Here is a 23,602-nt window from a genome sequence, read left to right as displayed (position 1 = left end):
TTTACACATTCTTTTCTAAGCTTTGTATTTCCCTATCATCATCAAATAATATTTGTTGAAAACTGATGGCATATGCTGAATTACTAACTTTAGGTAGTATGATTTAAAAAAAAAAAAGTGACATTTACTGTTAGACACATCCTCAAGATGTTACGTCAAGCCCTGTAAAAGTTTGTAACCAGCATGGCATATTTTAAGCCTTCCTTAATTAAGGAATAAAATCACCCCCTAGGCTCTAAATTATAGAATTCCTTTCCTTTCCTTTCCTTCTTTCTTTCTTTTTCTTTCTTTCTCACATTTCTACATCCTAACGAAAGATGTGAAAATTAAAATGGTTTTTTTTTCCCAATTCGCCGATGATTTCTATAAAGTCACCTCAACAAGAGAAAGAAAGCTGTGTTTGGTTAGGGCGTCAGGTCCAGGGCGGGCTGCCCAGTAAAATGTGGCGTGGCAGTGTCCCTAGCTACCAACACAGACGCTTCCCGTTCCAAACATGTTATTCTTCACGGAACTGCTCTGAACACAATACAGAATGCAAAGCAGTGATACATGCCTCCCTTGTTGTTTTCATGGTCTGTTAGAGAAAGGGAACATCAAACGTAAAATCTTTTTTTCCAGAAGTTCAGCTATGAGTAAGATTTTATAAGAGAATTAGTTCCTTCAGTTTATCTGAGGCATCCTATAAAGGCATGCTTTATAAAATGGGGAAAATATAACATCTATGTATCAGGAGGTTAGTGGTGTTACTATATTATATTCGAGGAGAGGGAGGGTTGTTTGGCCTCCCTTACCCGTGTTTCTCCTCCCTCACAGATGGACGGCATGTGGCACTCCCTCATGGAAGACTTCCTCTGGTATCAGAAAATGCATGACTTTATTCAGCACTTAAGGATGAAAGGTGCTAATGTAATTATTTTTATATTAAATCACAAACTGTTAGGATGCAAATAACTCCAAGAAGTATAAAGTGAGAGCTAAACACACGCCCATCTGGGGAAGAACAGCAGCAATGCAAAAGGAAGCCTAATTTTAGAAAAGCTATTTCTGTTTTGCTCTTATAACTTGGTTGATAAAAGGAGCTTATTATCTTTTTTGTATTAAAAAAAAATTTTTTTTTATTTGACAGAGAGAGAGAGAGATCACAAGCAGGCAGAGAGGCAGGCAGAGAGAGAGGGGGAAGCAGGCTCCCTGCTGAGCAGAGAGCCCGATGCAGGGGCCCCATCCCAAGACCCTGAGACCATGACCTGAACTGAAGGCAGTGGCCCAACACACTGAGTCACCCAGGTGCCCCGTTTATTATCTTTATAAAATCTTCTATATCGATAATAACATCTTGGGCGCCCAGGAGGCTCAGTCGGTCAAGTATCTGCCTTCAGCTCAAGTCATGATCCCAAGGTCCTGGGATCCAGTCCCACATCGGGCTCCCTGCTCGGTGGGGAGCCTGATTCTCTCTCTGTTTCTGCTTGCTTTCTTTATCTCTCTCTCTGTGAAATAAATAAAATCTTCCTTAAAAAATCTGGAGATTAGGAATGTGAGATCCTAGGAATTCTAATAACACTGAATGGGATTTACCCAAGTAAACCCAGAAGTAAATAAGAAATTTGGTGAGGAAAACACTTAGAAATTCTGAAATAGGTGATTGGTGGTCTACATACTGATCACCTCCACACTGGCAATCCTTTTTGCCAGGTGAATTTGAAGGTTATACAGGACCCTGTGGTGTGAAGGTGGATGGTTTAGAAGAATGCACAGAGTTGTGCTAGGACGAAAAAGAAGGGGCAGTTCACTAGAACCTCACTGTCTTCTTTTTTCCCCATAATGCTGAAGATTGTACTTGATGCTATGTTTTGAAGCAATGTAAAATGCTTATTAGGTAGAAATTCAAAAATAACTAGTACGAAGCTATTTCTTACTATATCAAATATGTGAGTGATAGCTACTCAAAATTAATCTTAATAGTGTAAATGAAATCTCTGGGGTGCCAGTGAAACAGAATGGAAAGCTGGGAGAAAATTGAGGGAACCTTGAGGAAATGATGCACACTCTGTAAGAGAAGGCAGTTGGGACTGACCCCAGCCAGACCCTGCCTCACAGAATGAGGATCACGCAGATGTTAGCTTCACACGGTGGCTCTGAGTCGAGGGTTCTGACTTTATGTTCAGTCCTTTCATCTCATAAACGCTGTACTCCCACGAAGCCCTGTGACTCCACAGCCTACGTTGAAATCCTGGTTCTACCATTTATTAATGCCAAGGCCTCGGACAAGAAACCCTCCTGTCAATACCTCCAGTTTCCTCAACCTAAAACAGAACTAATCACAGAAACTTCCTCACATGGAAGTTTTTACTCCTCACTTTTTACATTTGCTTTCTCTAAATAAATTCACAGAGAGAAAAAAATGTCTAATGAAGCAACCAAACCTTGATTGGTTTATTCACAGCCATTAAGAAACTTAATGTCTTATTATTAGTCTGTTCAAATAGCCCTAATACTGTCACAGAGAAGACCTCTGCATTTCTTTTTTTTTTAATAACAGAAATTTAAAAAAAAGATTTTATTAATTTATTTGACAGAGAGAGACAGAGAGCACAAGCAGGGGGAACGACAGGTAGAGGGAGAAGCAGGATCCCTGTGTGGGACTTGATCTGAGGACCATGGAATCATGACCTAACCCTAAGGCAGTCATTTAACCAACTGAGCCACCCAGGTGTTCTGACCTCTGCGTTTTATAACCCTGGAATTTGTGGCATTTACAAATAAGGCAGAAGTTTCAAAGTCTTGAAGATTTTACTTTTTATTACACTATACTGTATCATATATAAATATATTGATGGGTTCCCATAAAGAGAACTTTATGTAGATTTTCAAGTTGTTAGACTCCATGACATATTGGTTGTAATATAGGTTATGATTAATTGGTTTAATATTGTCTTTGGGATCACACCTATGAAGAATTAGTCATTGAATCCAGTATAGCCTTGTTTTTGTGGGAAAACCAAATGACTTAAATCATTTGGTCATGAGGCCAGAGTGCAGGAGCAGAAAATGGCACTAGGAAGCCAGCAGATACTATTGAGGTTTGGGTTAAAAAGAGAACCAAGGGGAGGGAGAGATGCTCAGCTAGGAAGGAGTTAGAAAGTCCCCTCAGTTTAGCATGGGGTTGAAACCAAAATTGTTTCAATGGTCTTCATATATTCTTTTCTTTGTGGGCGGCAAGGCAAAGTTTATTGACTGAGAATAAAGTGATAGTGCAAAGCTCCCAAAGAGGAAGGAGACTCAGGAGGGTTGCCCAGTCTTCATATAATTCTTACAGAAACATCACATGCAGTTTGGCAGAGACTAAATCCATTTTTTAATAGAGGAGAAGAAGAATGTACTACTCTTAAATCTGAGATAATAACAAAAACAATGATCTTTACTGGTTTATATATACACGTGCTATGATGACATTGCAGCCCATATAAACATGAGTAGGAAATAGCTAAACATAAAAAGATCCAGAAAAGAAACCCGATATTATGATCTTTACTGACCTCTTTGATGTGGGGACATTTTTCAGTCGTCACTCAGTCTAGAAGTTATTGTCTTTCTACCAAAATGCAGATGACCTATAAAACCCTTCCCAGTCACCAAACAGGAGAGGCCATTCCCAGGTAGGAAGCAGCTGCCCCGGCATCTTACCAAGAGTCTAATGGAGGTGCCTGAGCATCGGTAGCTGACAGTCTCCTGCAAACCTGGAGTGGTGGATTAGAAAGAATAGCTGTTCAGGTTATAGAAACCCACTAGATAAAGGTTTGTGCTGAAAAATCAGAGCTCTGAGCAACTGCAATGAGAGACCCTGAGGAGTCCCTGAAGTTAGGCTGAAACAGAGTGCCATCTTCATCGGGTTATGCACAAGGATGGTGGAGGGATGTAGACAAGGTCCACTAAAGACAAGGAGCCAGAGAAAAACAGGAGGTACGTTGAGGCATTTCTCCATTTCCCTAAGTTACATCAAACTAGGGAATGAACCAGCTCCCTGGTAAGGAGGGGTGTGAGCGACACAGACTCTCATATACCGTTTGTAATTAGGAAATCATTTTTATGCATGGAGTGTGTGTATTTGTGTCAACTCAAATGTCAATTCATGCCAAGTCATATGGATCGAAAGTAACTGCCTGAAGCTCTGGGTTGGTAAGGAATCTGAGGCTAGACTGAAAAACGAATATTGCCTTAGATGTAGACAGCCATGCCTAGGTGCCTAGTGGAAGATCAGGAGCCTTGATGGCCAAGTCTAGACCCTAACTGGTGGATAAATTATAGATGGTTATTCACTAATATGCACAGCTGACCCTTGAACAACATGGGTTGGAAGTGTGCAAGTGTACTTTCATGTGGAATTTTTTTGGACAAATACAGTACAGTTTTATAAATGTACTTTCTCTTCCTTATGATTTTCTTAATAACATTTTCTTTTTTTTTAGTTTATGATAAGAATACAGTATATAATACATATTCAGAATGTCATCATCATTATCATCATCATCAACTCTTTTCTATTATCCACAGGCTTGAAGGTCAACAGTAGGCTCTTAGTAATTAAATTTGGGGGGAGTCAAAAGTTACATGCAGATTTTCAACGGTTGGATCAGCACTCCTAACTGCTTCATTGTTCAAGGGTCAGATGTACAGTCAATCTCCATGAATCTTGTTCTCCTTCCAAAGATCTGAGTCCAAGGACTCCTATAAGATGTTGTTGAAGATCGTTATGAGGTAGGTACATCTTTGGAAACAATTCCTGTCAAAATGCCAGGGCCAGGAAGGTGCACAGATGATAGGTAACAGTTCCCATGGCTTGTGCCGAACAGGACGAGATTCTGAATGTGCCACAAGTCAGGGGAGAAAAACCATCATGCGGCTCAGACTCCCGTCTCACAGGGGTTAAGAAGACAGTGCTACGGAACAGAATAGTGATTTAAAGCCGCCTGTGAAATATGAATGGAAGAAACAATAAATTCCTTCCTGGAAGGCTAGCTCATGGCTGCTATCTCTTTTAGATTCACAGCTTGTTTCAACATCCAAGGAACACTTGAATATGCTTCATTTGAATAAGCAAATGTGTTCTTAATTTAAAGATAAAGAAGGAAGAGAAGCAATACACACCCAAGATGGCCAGACAGATACATGGTGCCACCCAAAGAGAAGCAAAAAAGGAACAGACGTTTGGACTCTTTCAAATCAGCTGCCTCGCCTGGGCTGTACTCGTCCCACGGGTGGCCAGTCTTGGTATCTCTGACTTCATCTTTCTTGCTTAGATGGAATGGGACACCGTTTAAGAACCTGAATATCTGTTCTGTTAAATGACACTAAGTAACAGTAAGTACCGCAAACATACGCTAAGAGCTGACATCTGGATGTCAGCCACGTGCCAGGCTTCATACCTCGTGTGTTCCTTGTGGTCTCATATTTAATCCTCACAACATAACAAAAATAATATTTAATACATAGAGGCCTGGTATGTGCCAGGCACTGTTCCCAGCCCTTTGCGAATATTAACTTGCTTACTGTTTACAGCAGTGCCATGAGGTAAACACTAAGACGCATAATGAAGAAACCAAAGAGGTTAAGGAACTTGCAGGGCCACCCACAGCGAGCAGGCAAGTAGGTGGCAGAAGAGGAAGGGATTTCAGGTGGTCTTGGGACACGGGCACTCTACGCACTCCCGTGTGGAAGAGAAGGGGAGCAGGGACCCAGAGAGCAGAACTCACTCGCTCAGGGTCACAGAGCGAAACCTAACTCAGAGTCAGGATTTGAATCCAGCCCTGTCTGCCGTCAAAGACTGAGCTTCCAAGCACTTTCTCCCACTGCCCTACGTTGAGCCACAAAAAGGTTTTTTCTTTTGTTGACCTTTACCATAGGAGGCAGTCCCATATTGCCTTACGCATTTGAGGAAATCCAGTTATTTCTTGGTTGATCCATGTCCAGTTTTCAGATAATGCAAAGGCCTGCCTGGAAAAAAAAAAAGTCTGAATTCTCAGATTTTACTTCTAAAATCACCTGGGTTCTCTTGTCTCCGAGGAGACTGTCTGGACTCATGCCTACATCAACATCACCAAAAGGAACTAAGACAAGGTCTCGAAGCACCCTTCCGCTAATTACCCTGAATTATGTGCTACAAAGGCATTATCAACACAGTGCATCTTAAAGAGCTGGAACTCTCTGTTTCGGCTTGTGGATGATGTCCAGCCCAGGCTTCTTTTATACCACCCACTCAGAATGCAGCGCTAGGATGGGGGGAGTACGTGTGAATGTCGCAGCAGAAGTGTGAAGCTGAATGCATTCCAAAGCCAAACACCAACGCTTTGGGATTATGCATGGCTTCCTTCTCTGCACACCTCTCCTCTCATGTATTAAAGGGCCTAAAAGGGAATCATAGCAAGTCCATTTATTCACACATTTCTTCTTCTGCGAAACTCAAATCCTAGTACTTTTCAATGACAAATCAAGAACCTGACATTTCCTGGGGAAGCTTACTCAGAAAGGATTCAAGTCAGAAACGATCCGTTACGAAGAGCGTATTTAAGAGCAATACCTTGATCTGAAAGCCAGTCCGAAGCCTTGTTTGGTTGATAAAATCATACTCTGGTATTCCCCAACCAACTTCACCAACATACTCGTATTTATATTTTGCTGGTAAGTTTCCATTTGAGGCAGGTCTCCATAAATATCTGAGATCTCCAGTCTTTTCCAATGCCGGGCGTTTTTCTCCTATATAGGACGTGTGCTGATGAACTTTAGGTAGATGATCCTTTATATAATCTGGGCCTTAAAAAGATGGAAAGACAGACTTTTCAAAAAAACTCTACACTTGGGGCACCTGGTGGGGCTTAGTTGGTGAAGCGTCTGCCTCTTGATCTCAGCTTAGGTCTTGATCTCAGGGTCCTAAGTTTGAGCCCGCACCGGGCTCCATGGTGGGTGTGGAGCCTACTTAAAAAAACCAAAAACACCACCAAAAAAACCTCTACACTTTATTCCGAAGTGCTCTTTGTCATATTAAATGGTGAAAATAATAATAGCTAATGATTATATGGTAGTGACCAGATGCTAGTTGCTCTTATAAGCCTTTTAGGTATATTAGTTCAGTTAATCCTTATAACCATAAGATACGCGATACTGTTTTCACCAGTTTATAGGTGGGGAATATGAGGCCCAGAAAGACTGGTTACTCTTGCGGAGTCACAGCTAGCAAGGTCTTCGCTGCCAGACAGGCTGTCTCACAGGTTGCGCTCTTCATCGTCTCCCATTCTACTGCTCTGTTTAGAACCAACTTAGTACAGACATGTCTTAGATACTAAAAACCCTCACTCGTGCCACACTTGTAGGCTGCGGGCTTTTAGACATTGGGGTGTTTGATGTAGATAAAATCCTGAAATGAGAATGAGCAAATTGCCCAAATGTAGCAGAAGCAACTGGAAAATGGAAACTCTCAGACGAGAAGGGCCTTGTGTAACAGGTGATGACCAAAGATGGGGATGTTTAATAAATATTTGTATTTTGCATGTAAGGCAGTGATCAAAAAGGAATCCATGAATTGTGGAAGTGGGTAAAACAAGCAGAAATAAGAGAAGATCTGGGAAAAGATCACTTAAATAAACCTGGTATTGAACGTTGAGGATGTGAAATGTAATGGGGAGCAAAGATCTGTGGGAAGAACGGTACTGGTGTACAATAGAAAGTGAGCTGCTGTCCAGGGAGTACTTCAGAAGTCCCAGACCCAACACAGCTGCAGACTGTATGGACAGGTGAGGGGAGCAAAGGAGAAGCTTCATTCTCGTTCCCAGAACTTGACCAAAGACATTGGAGGCAGAAGCTGTGCTGTGATCATGATGTCACCTGGTCCCTCCGGGTCCCGTGGCTCCTTTCATCTGGCTCTCTGGCTTAGGAAGCTCAGTGTTTGCAGAGCACACAGATGCACCTGGGCTTTGACAAGGTACGCTTGACGGGATGGTCAACGTGCTAGCAAGTCTGGGCTTACAAAAGTCATCTAAGCTTTCCTGAGAAGTTGGGAACATAAGAAATTGTTCTTCAGACATGTGATTGGGGCAGATGTTTTCACAGCTTCCTAACCTGCATCACTCCCTAGGATGCACTGAGTATTCACTGTGGCTAATTTCCCTTGATGAATTCATTGGCTCTTCCATTGTATTCATGTCTGGGTTTTCCCTCAGGTGTAATGACTTTGGTAAAGATTAGAATGGCCAGAGTATGAAATAATGTTTGTTTGTTTGTTTTGTTTTTATGTGACAGGACTGAGGTCTTACCTATAAAACTCCTGTCATAGGGATTTTTTGCAGGCTCTTCTGTACGCAACAAAATACAGAAGAACTGTGGTTAGTCTTGCTGAAATTTTAGTATATGTTTAGGGCAGTATTTTCCCAAATGTTTCATCAAATGCTGCTCCCGTGAGGGTACCATGAAGATATATGTAGGGGCGGGACAAGAACAAGAGTGCTCTTTAGTCAAAAACATCTGGGAACACGGCTTGCTACCTTTGCCTTTAACATAGTCACAGCATATGAAAGCATAATAAAAGCTCTGAGAAATCCTGTAGTAAATAAGCCCGTTTACAATGAGGTAACCCAGTGTTTCCCAAACTTATTTAAACATGCATCTCTTCTGTCCGCTGGGTCCCATTTACACATTCTGCAGATACCAATGGATTTGGGGAACATTACATTTGTGTAATGTTTCGGTTATCATTAAAATTTTGTCATCACCACTTGTTACTATAGATGGGAGAGAAGATACATATCTGTAGTTAGTTCCTTAGTCACTCTGTGGACTGCTATTTGTTGTTTAAAAGAGCTGTGACTTGCAGCAGAATCAAAAGCACTTCGTTGTAGACGGTGTAGGGGAAGGTGCCCATACTCTGCAAACCGGGAGTATGTTTAAGGGTTGATTGGGTGGGCAGGGGGCTCCAATCAGGGTTCTCTGTGGCTTTAGTCAGGTCGCTGGATTTTTCCAAACTCCTGTCTCCTCATCCATGCTTTAGAAATAGTGTGATTCGATAGTCATTGCACAGGAGATTCCTGGGAAGACCCTGCCCTGGGCTACCGAGTGGACTCGGGCATCTGCCTTAAGAGATGGAGGCAGTTAGATGCCAGAGCGCAAGGCAGGCCCCATTTTCACAGCAGAGGCCCTGGAGCCAGCCCCGGGTTTACTGGACCCAGACCTGGGCATATCACTGCCCGACCAGCGACTCACAGGAACGCGCTTTCCTTAGTGAGAGCCCTCCCCAGATGCTCCCGGCTTGAAGTGAGCCATTGTGCTCTTCCAAACCTCATCCTCCAGATCCTAGACTCTATGCTGGCTGTGATTAAAAGTAGAACTTCCAACTCATGTGTAGTCCATGCTTTCTTTATTTTTCCGTTACCAATGACCATCTCTGTTCATCCACGGTTGCTACATCCCTTAGGGTGTTTCTAGTTTCTCTTTTTCTTTTTTCATCCTATGGCAAGTTTTCCTGGATCTTTCATCCTCTTCCCCAAACTTCAGCCTCGTTTTGCCAACAGTGAAATCAGCCGCCCGGGGTTAATAAAGTCCTCATCTGCCCATCTTCTTTAAAGTTCTCTTCTGTGTCTGAACGCTTGCTCGAACGGGACAAGGAGCAGCTACGGCACTAACACGGAGCTGCCCTGTGCCAGCCAGTCACTCTGAACTCTTCTCCACTGGGGAGCCCCATTACGATGGGGAAAGGAGATGCACTTCCATTAAAACCTGTACCCGGCTTCGTGGCTCCACGTTTCTCTGTCTTCTTGACCTGGAAAGGCTGAGTATGTTTCCTCTCTCCGCTACATAGACCCAATAGTACTCACTCGTTTGTGTTGAGATTCTAGATTTACAGTTAAGGTTGTGAGAGTTTTTTTTTTTTTTTTTTAATTTTTTAAAAGATTTTTACTTATTTGACAGAGAGACAGAGGGAACACAAGCAGGGGGAGTGGGAGAGGGAGAAGCCGGCTTCCTGTCAAGCAGGCAGCCCGATGACTGAGCCTCCCAGGTGCCCCAAGGTTATGGTTTTTTAATCTAAACTGCTGAAGGTTCAAATCCTGGCTTTGTCACCCAGGAAGAGTTCTTCAGCCTCTGAGTTTCAGGCTCCTTATCTATAAAATGAGAATGGTGATGCCTACCTATCTTGTTGCCATGTTGGATGGAGAGGAGGTGATCAATTTTATTTAAAGAAGTACTTAGGTGAGAATGTGGCATACAGTATATGGCTAATATTACTATTAGTGCTTTTTCCTCTTTTTTGCTTGTTTTTTTAAAAAAATATATTTATTTTTAAATTAAAAAAATTTTTTAAAAATATATTTTAGGGGGGCGCCTGGGTGGCTCAGTGGGTTAAAGCCTCTGCCTTTGGCTCAGGTCATGATCCTGGGGTCCTGGGATCGAGCCCCGAATTGGGCTCTCTGCTCAGCGGGGAGCCTGCTTCTCCCTCTCTCTCTCTCTGCCTGCCTCTCCACCTACTTGTGATCTCTGTCAAATAAATAAATAAAAATAAAATCTTAAAAAAAAAAAATATATATATATATATATATATATATATATTTTTTTTTTTTTTTTTTACAGTAGCATTCCCTGATGAGCATCTTATTCCTATTGTGAACTTCAAATCCTTTTCTCTCCAGGGGTTGGCAAACTATTCTTATGAAAGGCCAGAGAGTAAATAGTTTTGGCTTTATAGAGCATACTGTCTCTGTCTCAGCTACTTAACTCTCCCACTGTAGGGCAAAAACAGCTGCAGACAACATGTGAACAAAAGAGTGTGGCTATGTGCTCATTAAACTTTATTTATGGACACTGAAATTGTAATTTCATTGAAATTCACCAACAAAATATTCTTCTTCTTCTGCTTTTTCCCTAACTATTTGGAAATGTAAAAGCCACTCTTTATTCACCAACCTACAAAAACCGGTGGCAGGACAAATTTGAACCAGGAGCCATAGTTGGCCGACCTCTGCTGTAGATGGTGGGATCATGGTGGACCTAAGAAAGCAGATCACCACAAAGGCTGAAAAGAACACAGACAAGCAGGGAGGTTTTCCAACAAGCTTCATCTGTTGCCAGCCCTTAAAAGGACCCAACTATGGCATGAGTCAGTAGAAAAAGAGAAAATTCCATCTCTGAGGCAAATGTCTCTTTCTGACCTCTTGACATTTCTAGTGTTTCACTTAATAATCAACTTATTCATTTGTTTATGCTTTCACTTATTTATTTATTCAACAAATGTTTGTTGATCTCCATGTCACTCCCTGTTCTGCATGCTGGGGGTATAGAAGTGAGCAAAGCAAGCACCCTGCTTTCACAGAGCTTACATTTCCTTGAAGAGGCAGGCAATAAAAGTAAATAGTCTTTCAATAGCTTTCATTTGACTTATCACAGTAACCTCCTAAACTAGTCTTGGCTTTGGTTTCTATCCTGTCCAATCCGTCCTCCACACAGCTGCTAAAGGAAATGAAAATTCAGTTAAAATAAATGCCTCTTGGGGCACCTGGGTGGCTCAGTGCATTAAAGCCTCTGCCTTCGGCTCAGGTCATGATCCAAGACTCCTGGGATGGTGCCCCACATCCGGCTCTCCGCTCAGCAGGAAGCCTGCTTCTCTTCCTCTCTCTCTCTGCCTGCCTCTCTGCCTACTTGTGATCTCTGTCTGTCAATAAATAAATAAATAAATATTTTTTAAAAAATGCCTCTTCTCTTGAAAAAACATGAAATGATTTTCTACAGTGCTCATAATTTTTTCCACCCAGATTTCTTAGGATGACTGATGAGTATCTTCATAATCTGACCCTAACCTACTTATTTTTACCTTCCTTCATTTTTTCTCATTATCAAAATTCATCTTTTAAGGTTTATTGTGAGTGATACTTTTCTAGACAATACCCCTACTCTCCCAAGTCAAATTAGACACTCCCAGGCTGCCTTAACAGTAGTTTCTTTTAATTTCACTTTCCTTTTTATATAATATTTAAGCTCCTAGAGCTTAATCTCATATTTATATGATATTTATGTGATATTTAATATCATATTTATTTGATTATATCATATTTAAGCTCCTAGAGCTTACCCTCCTAGAGGGTAAAGGCTCTATCTTATTTATGTCTCTAAACTTTTAGAAAAGATTCTTTAATTGAAATATATTTGATACATAACTGTGTAAATTTAAAGTGTGCAACATGTTGATTTGATACATATATTGTAATATGATTGCCATTACTGTGATAATTAGCACATCTATCTGTCACTTAATTATAATTCCTTTTTAATGGTTGGCATAGTTAATATATGGCATCTTGACAGGTTAGATGAAAATAAGACATTATTATTGTCTGTATTTACTATGCTGTGCATTAGATCCCTAGGACTTATTTACTGGTCTTTGCAAGTCTCTGCCCTTAAATATCTCCCCAGTCTCCAGGCCCTGGTAACCACTAATTTACTCTATATTTTTACGAGTTTGGCTTTTTTTGATTCCGTGTATATGTGTATCATATAGTACTTGTCTTTCTCTGTCTGACTTATTTCACTTAGCATGATGTCCTCAAATTCCATCCATATTGTTGCAGATGGCAGGATGGCCTTCTTTCTCATGGCTGTATAATATTCTATTGTCTGTATTTATTACCTCTGTAAACTCCTACTTGCCAGCACAGTACTTTGAACACAGTTGGTCCTCAAGAAATATGTGTCAAATGCTGAAGTGAGTTGTTAGTTGAATAAAGGAATTTGAAAATTCCATCCAAAGTGGTGCCTGCCTCGCTCAGTCTGAAAAGCATGCAACTCTTGATCTCAGGGTCATGAGTTCGAGCCCTGTGTTGGGTGTAGAGATTACTTAGGATAAATAAATCAATAAACTTTAACAGAAATCCGTCATAACAGAGGAAGCATGTAAACTTATATTAAAAGAGAAGCAAACACTTCTTGAAATATCTGAAGAGCAATCTACTCTCCAGGGCGGCCTTAAATCCTCCTATTTTGGATTTTATGATATGACACTTGAGGGTAAGGTCAGAGGAAGAACTGCTTTTCACAACATTTATTTTTAATAGAGAGAAGGATGAGAGCTCATAGTAATATTACTTCATTTTATAATATTGCCTCATGAGGCCAATTCTCCACTTCAGTGACCAAAATGAAACATTCCAAGGAAATAAATCGAAAGGAATCAAGTGGAACATGGAAATGAGTGTTTTAATAAGTATATTTGAAAATCTGTTGACAATATGGGCATAAATTTGCCATTACAGATGTGCTGTGCAGAACAGCTGGGCTTATTGGGAGACTCGAGGCAAGACAGAGGTCAGAGGTGACAGCAGGAATGTGAAACTGTGAAATGAACACTAATGGATACATAGCACAAGATACATCTTTTTCCATGTGGGGGGGAGAAGAGAGGAAAGGATGCTGTAAATTAATTTTTGCAACTGTTAATGTGAATAGGACTCTCCAGTTCCAACAATTATTACAGAATGGACCCACGGACTGGAAAAATTTTAAGGACTTCATTTCAGTCCCATTGGTGCAGTTATGCAGTGGGTCTAACCATTAAACGAACTGAAAGATTAAGTTTGTCAGATTTCTGAAAGAGGCAAATAAACATCAGGCAGAAACATCCTTGCTCTGTACATCTGTTCTTCTCTCAAACAATAAACCTCCTGTGGATAATCTGAAAACATTAGGGGAAGCCTCCAATAAACTCAAACTGCCTCTAATAAATTCAAAGGATTATTGTATCAATAAGGCAACTTATATGATAATTACATATGAAATTACAAATTGGAATTTAGAGTTATAAAGAAATTGAGATTTCACTTGAGACTTCTGCACAGTTCAGCTGATGGTTGGGCTCACATTGATGGCACCCTACTGTGTGCCCGGAGCTGGGTTAGGCTGAACAAAGATTAATAGGACATAACCTCTGTCTTTCTGCTTTTTCAAATGCTATAGACTGAATGACTGTGTCCCCCTCCAAGTGCATATGTGAACTACTAAGGCCCAACGTGATGAGGTTTGAAAGTTGGGCTTGTGTGAGGTGACTAGGTCTTGAGGGGGGAGCTCTTGTGAATGGGTTTAGTGCCCTCACGAGAGAGACCCCGAAGAGCTCTTTCACCCCTTCCGCCATTTGAGGTTATAGCAAAAAACATAGCCGTCTCTGAACCAGGACGTGGGTGTTCACCAGACGCTGACTCTACTCTCACCAGGTGCCTTGATCTTGGACTTTCCAGCCTCCAGAACCATGAGAGATAAATTTCTGTTGTAAATAACCCAAGGCCATGATATTTTATTACAGTAGCTCCAAACAGACTAAGACACCATACAGTCTAAAGAAGACTATGTTCATCTCCACTAGGAAACATTGCTCTCATGACAAACAATGGTATTCATTGAAACTTTAAAGTACAGTTTGATCTAGGTGTCATATGCCTGCTTAGGTTTCCTAGCTGTTTCGTGAGTGTGGGTCTAGTCTCTCTGCTTGTCAAGCCAGCCCTTGTTAGTTCCATATAGAGACACGAACTGTCTTCTGTTTGCTTTGTAACTTCCACAGCATTCTAAGTAGTGCGATACAGTAAGCAAATACTTAGTAATATTTCTTAAAAGAATGACTACTTTATCATTAAAGGTGCTGATATAATTCAAAAGTATAAAATTCTGTATTTTTCCTGCTGAGTGCAGAAAGAAGGCAAGATCAAAAGTTTTGCACATATCTCTGGACTTTTACTTGGAAAATAAAACAAACAGATTTACCCTGACAAAAATTTGCAACCAGGTGATTTGCTACAGGTTCATCTCACATGAAGGGGAAATGTAAGTAGATAATAATAAATAGGTTTCATTTTTCCTTTTGGCTTTTGTCTTGGGAATTTTCCTAGTATAAACATGCATAGTCAATTGTATTATAAGAAATTATATTACCACTCATGGAAACAGGTTCTAGGTGTCCCACTGAAAAAGGATATTTAAAAGATTTATGTAACACTAATAAGAACTTGTTATAAGTACTGTAAATAACAGGGAATCCATGGCAAATGGATTCAATAATAAGAAAAATTGCTGTCTTGTAATAAGATCTTTTGTGGTAGGAAGATTCTGAGGTTGCTTAATTCAGAAGCTCAGTGATGTCTTCAGAAATGCAGAGTCTTTCCACCTGTGTGCCTTCAGGCAAAGCTCCAGTGAGGTCCCAATGAGGCTGTCAGTTCCTGGTGTCAAACGCAGATACCATGATGCCCATGAGGGCGGGGTGTGTTTTGTCAGTGGAGAAGCCTTTCCTAGAAAACCCCAGATGAGTCGCTCTCTCATTTTATTGGCCAGGATTGAGTCATTCATTTCTTCTGAAAACTAAGCACTGGTAAGAGTGACTGGCTTGAAGGAGTCAGGGTTTAACCCTGAGTCATGTGAGGTGGGTGTAGACACCCAAACAAAATGGAGGTCCTCTAAAAGAAAGAAGGTGTATCGCCCTCTGAGTTGTCTGCTATAAAGCATATAGGGAAATGTTCATCATAGAAAAAGAAAAAAAGAAATCTCCCCCCCACACACAAAATACAACTTTTTCCTGTTTTGTAATCTACTTATAAGACTGCATGAATTATTTGAAGTCAGTACTTCACCTTCCTTTGGTTCTGGAGCATGATCTCCAATCATGATGATCTGTTTGGTGTTTGTGCTCTCCTACCTGAGGATACAGACTTATATGGAAATGATGCAAAGAAATGGAGGCAAGCCAGGGGCTCCATCAGAACTCATCTTCTCAAAATGCAAGGAAAAGAGAGCAGTTGCTGGTGTTCCTATCTATTTAAACCTTAAAAAAAAAAAAATTATTTAATTTATAAGAGAGAGAAGGGGGGAGAGAGAGAAAAAGAGGGAAGGCAAGAAGACCCCCTGAGCACAGAGCCTGAGATGGGGCTCAATCCCAGGACCCTGAGATCATGACCTGAACTGAAATCAAGAGTTGGATGCTCGGGGGCGCCTGGGTGGCTCAGTGGGTTAAGCCTCTGCCTTTGGCTCAGGTCATGATTCTGGGATCCAGTTCCGCATCAGGCTCTCTGCTCAGCAGGGGGCCTGCTTCCCTCTCTCTCTCTCTCTCTCTGCCTGCCTCTCTGCCTACTTGTGATCTCTCTCTGTCAAATAAATAAATAAAATTAAAAAAAAAAAAAGAGCCAGATCCTCAGCCACTGAGTCACCCACACACTCCTCAGAGAGCGAGCAGAGGTCTGCAAACTCTTCTGTAAAAGACGGCGAGTAAATGTTTTTGGTTTGTGGGTGATACCCTATTGGTCACAATTCTTCAACCCTGCCCCAAGCAGCACAAAAGCAGCCACAGACAATATGTAAACAATTGTGTGCCTACATTCTAACAAAACTTGATTTATGGACCCTGAAGTTAGAATTTTATGTCATCTCATGTCACCAAATATTCTTTTAATTTTTTCCAACCACTTACAAAGTTAGAGACCATTTTTGGCTGCATAAAAGCAGGTACCAAACCAGATTTGGTTCCGCAGGCTGTAGTTAACTAACAGATCCGGCGTGTGTCTTATATTTGCCTTTTATTTTACGTAAGAAGCTATCATTAGATGAGAAGCTGCCGTTCGTATTTTAGATAGGAAGTTTCTATTCTGATTACTTCACAGCAAAAGTTAGTGCTTAAAAAAAAATTTCTTTTAAATGCACTATTTTGCATGCAAGTATTCACTTTTTATTGGTATAATAGGTCCCAGTAAAGACCATTGCTTAATTCTATTTTGCTGATGTTAATTTGGCCTCATGTCATTTCTGACTTTGTGATCTTGATTTTGTTATTATTAGGATTGTCTAAATGACCAATAAAGAGATGCAAATGTAGTTAACCTGCCAGGGCAAATAAAATATAGAAACAGTGGGGTGGAATACTAAATTATACAGGTTGTTTGGAAATAACATCAGTTAAGAATTACACTGGTTTTACCCCACCAGAAAGAGCTGAGAGAGTACACATTGCTCCATTAGTGCTCTGAATAATGATAATAATTACCACCTAATCCAAAGAGCATAGCTAACACCGGACTGGATAGAAACGGCTACTCCAGTTACAAAATGTACCGTTGACTTAATATCAGGTTGGCCTCAAAAGAGAAAAGAAAAGAAATTCACCACTTTAAATGTAGATATTGATAGTAAGGTACATCATAACTACAGATAAGTTAAAATATAATTTATTAAAATAACATTTTTTTAGCCTAGGTGAAAGATGGCAGTTTTCTTCCTATTCTCTCGATAAACAGTGTGTCAGGAAAGGATTGTCTATTTCTAGATGCCAGCAAGTGAATTCAATTTAGACCAGGGTGATTTAGACTAGTAAGTGATATTTCTCACCTTGTAAATTATATAATAAGTACAGGAATGCCTGTCTGGCTCAGTTGGTAAAGCATGTGATTCTTGATCTTAGGATTGTTGAGTTCCAGCCCCACACTGGGTGTAGGGCTTACTTAAAAAAACAAAACAAAAAAACTAGAAATGACTAAAGGTATGCTATAAGAAAAGCATATGACACCTGCTATTTGAATTATTGAGAAATATTTAATTATAAAAAACAAGAAAGCATTGATCAACAGATAGGTACTCTTTATAGTTCTTTTTTATCTTTTTTGTTACGCCTTTAACCCTTTCTACTTGGACCCCTTGGGGACTTGTGGTGCGCCCAGACAGTTAGAAGAATCAAAATAAAATGACTGCTTACTTATTCCTAGAAGAGATTTCACTGGGCTGCAGAGCTTTGCTTTCGAAATGGATTTGTGAACAGGTGAACTATTAGATTCACAAAGCCACATGAGAGCAGAGATTTACAAATCATAAGTTAATTTAAATTTCCTTATCACTCCATATCGAATAACCTTACTCTGGGATCTGTTTTCCATCCCCGTGAGCAAACATCTCCTCTAGAATCCACTTGGTATAATACAAAGAGCACTTGGGCAAGGAGAATGGCACCTGGGATTTTGGTTTTAACCTCGCTGCCATTGGCTGTGAACTTCCGAAAGTCATTTTGTCTTCCTTGTTAACCTCAATTTCTTCATCATTTTTTTTTCAACAACTTTATTGAAGTATAACTGAAATACAATAAACGGCATATATTTGAAGTGTATAATTTGTTAAGTTTTACATATACACATGTAACAGGTTTGCCAGATAAATAAAGGATACCCAGTCAAATTTGTATCTCAGGTAGACAATGAGTATTTTAGTATAGATATGTTCCAAACATTGTGTGATACATATGCTAAAAACTCTTTATCTGAAGTTAAGTTTAATTGGGCATCCTCTATTTTTTTACTTGCTAAATCTGGCAACCCTAGTCATGAAATATCCACCACCATAAAGATAAAGAACATATCCACACCCCCAAGAGTTTAATCATGCTCTGTTGCAAATCGTTTTTCTCCCTCCCTTTACTGTACCCCAAGCAACCACTTACTGCTTTCTCTTACTATAATTAATTTGCATTTTTTACAATTTTATGTAAATGACATCAGTACAGTATATACTTTCTTTTGTCTGGCTTCTTACACCAAGCATAATTATTTTTAGATCATCTTTATTATGACATGTACCAACAGTCTATTCTTTTTTATTGTGAGCAGTATCTCACAATAAAATAAATAAAACTGTATGGGAAGCAGCAGTTTATCCATTTTCCTGCTGATGGACTTCGAGGTGGTTTTCAGTGTGTAGCTGTTACAAAGAAAGCTGCTGTGAACAGCTGTGCACAGATCTTTGTATGGAAATGTGCTTTCATTTCTTCCAGGTAAATACCTAAGAGTGGAATAGCTGGATTATAGGGTGGGTGTATTAACTTAAAAAACTGCTAAATTACTTCCCAGAGTGGTTGTATCATTTTACATTTCCATCCGCATGGTATGAGAGTTGTATTTTCTCCACATCCGTCACATCCATGTAATACTTGGTAGAGTTGATCTTAATTTTTGCCATTCTAATAGGTGTGTGGTGGTATCTCATTGCAGTTTTAACTTGCATTTCTATAATGGTTGATAATGTTGAGCATTTTTTTTAAAGATTTTATTTATTTGACAGAGAGAGACACAGCAGGAGAGGGAACACAAGCAGGGAGAGAGGGAGAGGGAAAAACAGGCTTCCCGCTGAGCAGGGAGCCCAATGCAGGGCTAGATCCCAGGACCCCAGATCATGACCTGAGTGGAAGGTAGACACTTAATGACTGAGCCACCCAGGTGCCCTGATAATGTTGAACATCTTGTGCCTATTTGCCCTCTATATGTCTCTTTGGATGAATTATCCAAATATTTTGCTCATTTTTAAATTGTGTGGTTTTCTTATTGAGAGGTTGAGTTATTTATATATTCTGGATACAAGTCTTTTATCAATATGTACTTTGCAAATATTTTCTTCTAGTCTGTCTTTGTATATTTATATCCTCTTAACAGTGTCTTATGGAGAATAATTTTGATACAGACCATTTTATAAATGTTCTTTTATGGATCACACTTTAGATGTTGAATCTAAAATATCTTTGTCTACCCCAAGGTCACAAAGATTATCTCCTATGTTTTCTTTTAGATGTTTTATAATTTCAGGTTTTTGTTTGGGTCTATGATCTATTTCAAGTTGATTTTTATATATGATGGGAGATATGGTTTGGAAAATACAATTTTTTGTATACAGATATTTAGTTGCTCTAGTACCATGTTTAAATGATTGTCCTTTCAGCTACTATCCAAAATCTATAAAGAGCTTAGCAAACTCAACACCCAAAGAACAAATAATCCAATCAAGAAATGGGCAGAGGACATGAAAAGACATTTCTGCAAAGAAGACATCCAGATGGCTAACAGACACATGAAAAAGTGCTCCATATCACTCGGCATCAGGGAAATACAAATCAAAACCACAATGAGATACCACCTCGCTCCAGTCAGAATGGCTAAAATTAACAAGTCAGGAAATGACAGATGCTGGGGAGGATGCGGAGAAGGGGGAACTCTCCTACACTGTTGGTGGGAATGCAAGCTGGTGCAACCACTCTGGAAAACAACATGGAGGTTCCTCAAAATGTTGAAAATAGAACTGCCCTATGACCCAGCAATTGCATTACTAGGCATTTACCCTAAAGATACAAACGTAGTGATTTGAAGGGGCATGTACACCCGAATGTTTATAGCAGCAATGTCCACAATAGCTAAACTATGGAAAGAACCTAGATGTCCATCAACAGATGAATGGATCAAGAAGAAGTGGTATATATACAATGGAATACTATGCAGCCATCAAAAGAAATGAAATCTTGCCATTTGCGATGACGTGGATGGAACTAGAGGGTATTATGCTTAGCGAAATAAGTCAATCGGAGAAAGACAACTATCATATGATGTCCCTGATATGAGGAAGTGGTGGTGCAACATGGGGGGTTAAGGGGGTAGGAGAAGAATAAATGAAACAAGATGGGATTGGGAGGGAGACAAACCAAAAGTGACTCTTAATCTCACAAAACAAACTGAGGGTTGCTGGGGGGAGGGGGGTCAGAAGAGGGGGATAGGGTTATGGACATTGGGGAGGGTATGTGCTATGGTGAGTGCTGTGAAGTGTGTAAACCTGGTGATTCACAGACCTGTACCCCTGGGGATAAGAATACATTACATGTTTATAAAAAAAACTAAAAAATTAAAAAAAATTGTCGTTTTCCCCCTGAATTGTCTTTGCTCTTTTTTTAAAGTGATATATCACTAATTATACACATCACTAAATGCACACACACACACACACACACACACACACACACAGTGGTAGTTTACTGGGTCCCTGTATAAAGTGTATTTCTTACTGTGGGCTGCAGTCAGAAAGGTTTGAAAGTGGTTGATATAACAGTCACTCAAATTACTTTTTTCTCTCTCCTACTTTATTTCTCGCCACTGAGTTTACATCACTCTCCCTGTGTAATTCACACTCTGCCCTTTCATTCAGTATGTCTTGTGGTTTGCAGGTGGTTTATGGCAAACCATTTCCTTTCTCATTCCTTTTGTTTTGTTGGGAGACATCATGATGTAGAGAAAAGAGAAGAGACCATACCTCGTCTGAATTCTATTTCATTAGAGGTTGGTGTCTTTCTTTAAAATGCTTTGTTTTCTGGCTCACTTATATGGAACCACATCTAAAAACCTATACGATTGTTGCAAGAATTGAGAGGTATTGTATGTAGCATGTGTATGCCATGCCTAGGCATATCATTGGCACGTAACAGATGCCTGATGATGGTTATTATCCTATTACGTACCTTCTGACCACCATTTTTATTACTCCTCTCACCTTTTGCCAGGCCTGTTCCTTTTTCTGTGTTAATGCTATTGTAGCCTCTACAAGATTAGTCCTGTGATAAGTAAATACACTGCCCTGGGCTACTGCAGTGAGATATGTTTAATGCTATTACACATGAAGTGTCATGGTGCCAAACAGATGGAAATCAGATTTAATTTTAATCTAAAAAAGAAAAATTCTTCTTCCATAAAAGAAACCTTAAAAATTCCCCCCCACTGTCAAAGTAGAAGAAAAATACTCTTTAGACAGAACGCAGCTGCTAGAAATGTAAACCATTCAGCTAAAAGGACCGAAGCCGTAGCTGAAATTACCATTCCCCAGAACCTAAAGACAACAATTAGAATGTTCTGTGATTGCCAACAGGGACAAGACTATTCTATTGTCTTCTACCAGATAAGAAAATGTCTGGCACTCAAGAGAAATTCGGACTGAACCACTGTCTGTCTAAGAATTATCTGGTGAGTCCATTGCAAAGAGGAATTGGAGACTATATTTGTTGTGTTTACTTCCTTAAATATTAAAAATAATCAAGGAAGCACTCTATGAATTCCTGCATTCCTAGCCTAGGTAAACACAACCTGATTACACGTAGTTGAAATTCTGGAAGCTAATATGGTTGTTCTATTTTTGCACCGTATCACAATTTTAATAAATGTACTCGTTTTTACTTACATGTGGTGTCTAGCTGTTTCACCGTAATTAATTTGTTCAGTCATCCTAATTATAAACAATGGCCTGGTATAGAAGCTATAGGTCAAGAGTGTCTCATTGATACCTCATTCCAGAAACTTAGTTCAAAACCCATCAACAGGAGTAGGGTTTGGATATTTGGATGTTCCACAAAAGTTTTAATCTGAGCTTTCACAGGTCTAGAGCTGCACCTTCCAATATAGTACCCATGGCCACAACTGGTATGAAGTACTCAAGCTCCTAGTCCGAACTGAAACATGATGTAAATTGAAAATATACCAGACTTCCAAGATTTAGTACCAAAGAAAGAATGCAAAACATTGCATTGATACTTTTTGATATGGATTTCATATAGAAATGATAAGAACTTGAATATATTGGGTTAAATAAAGTACATTAAGTTATTTCACCTATTTTAACTTTTAAAATATGGATACTACGGAACTTTGAATTATATATTTGCAGTTTGCATTATACTCCTATTGAACAGTGCTAGTCTGGAGTTTGGAAACTTTTGAAATTCTATGATCCTTAAGCTGGTGGATAATTATAAATGTGGCTCTTAAGATGGGGAATACTTGTTGCAATGTTTGTTACAGAGGGCGAGGTCTTTGTGAGCATAACTCACTGAAGAGTCAGACAGAAGCGTTTAGAATGGTCTATTCAGGAGACTAAAATGAAACTAATTTGAGCAACTGTGTTTATGCAGGGGAAGAGTGAGTGGCTTTAATGTGCGGATAAGCGACCATGCCTTGTCAGTGCAATGTAATGTTGAACTTGTTACTCATCCCTGAAACCTGCCTCCCAGGTTTCTGTGGCTAATTGCTCACAGCTGGATCCCTTTTAGAGTGAGATTACACTCCCTACAGGATATGTTGCACATGCTGATATCTTGAGAGTTTCTAAGTTTTCACACCACGTAATACTCACTTTAGGTCATATTATGGTTTTGAAAAAAAAAAAAATTTTTTTTAAGATTGTATTTATTTGTCCGCGAGCATGAGCAGGGGGAGCGGCAGGCAGAGGGAGAAGCAGGCTCCCTGCTGAGCAAGGAGCCTGATGTAGACTATCTCCCAGGCCCCTGGGATCATGACCTGCGGTGAAGGCAGACGCTTAACTGACTGAGCCACCCACGCATCCCAGGTCACGTTATGGCTTTGAATAAAACACTGAGTATGAAAGATGATTATAGGTAATACGAGAAGGTGACAAATTAAGATCGCCTGGATCTCTATGAGTTGTAATCAGATAGATACAAGACAACTTTAGGGACAGAAGGTTTTTTAAGTCAGAGCAATCACAGACTACTAATTACTTAATAAAGAGTATAAATAAAAAATATGTCAACCATAGATAGGTCAACTTCGTGGAAGCATATAAATGAGGTAGTCAGAATGGCAAACGTTGAAAGTGTCTGCTAACCGTAAAAGAGGGCTGAGGGGTCTCCTGTTAAGATGTGTTACGCAAGGGGAGAGTGAGGAGGGTCAGGCCATTATGGTTTAGCCCCATTGAGTCAATGTTGTGTATTGTTTTCCTTGGAATGCCAATGTTTTTCTAGCAT

General features: G+C 39.9%; 1 protein-coding gene across 2 annotated transcripts in view; it reads right to left on the bottom strand.

Annotated features, from left to right (window-relative positions):
- C2H4orf45 (chromosome 2 C4orf45 homolog) overlaps positions 1 to 23,602 on the bottom strand; it is a 95,927-nt gene that overhangs the window by 50,023 nt on the left and 22,302 nt on the right. For both annotated transcript variants that reach the window (XM_032332670.1, XM_032332671.1), the window contains exon 2: positions 6,572 to 6,804. In XM_032332670.1, coding sequence (XP_032188561.1) covers positions 6,572 to 6,804 — 233 coding nt within the window. The remainder of the gene's footprint in view (positions 1 to 6,571; positions 6,805 to 23,602) is intronic.

The sequence above is a fragment of the Mustela erminea genome, chromosome 2, assembly GCF_009829155.1.
Source record: "Mustela erminea isolate mMusErm1 chromosome 2, mMusErm1.Pri, whole genome shotgun sequence".
In the NCBI taxonomy this organism is placed as follows: domain Eukaryota; kingdom Metazoa; phylum Chordata; class Mammalia; order Carnivora; family Mustelidae; genus Mustela; species Mustela erminea.
Note: the sequence above shows the minus strand (reverse complement) of the source record. Positions and strands in the feature narration are given on the sequence as shown.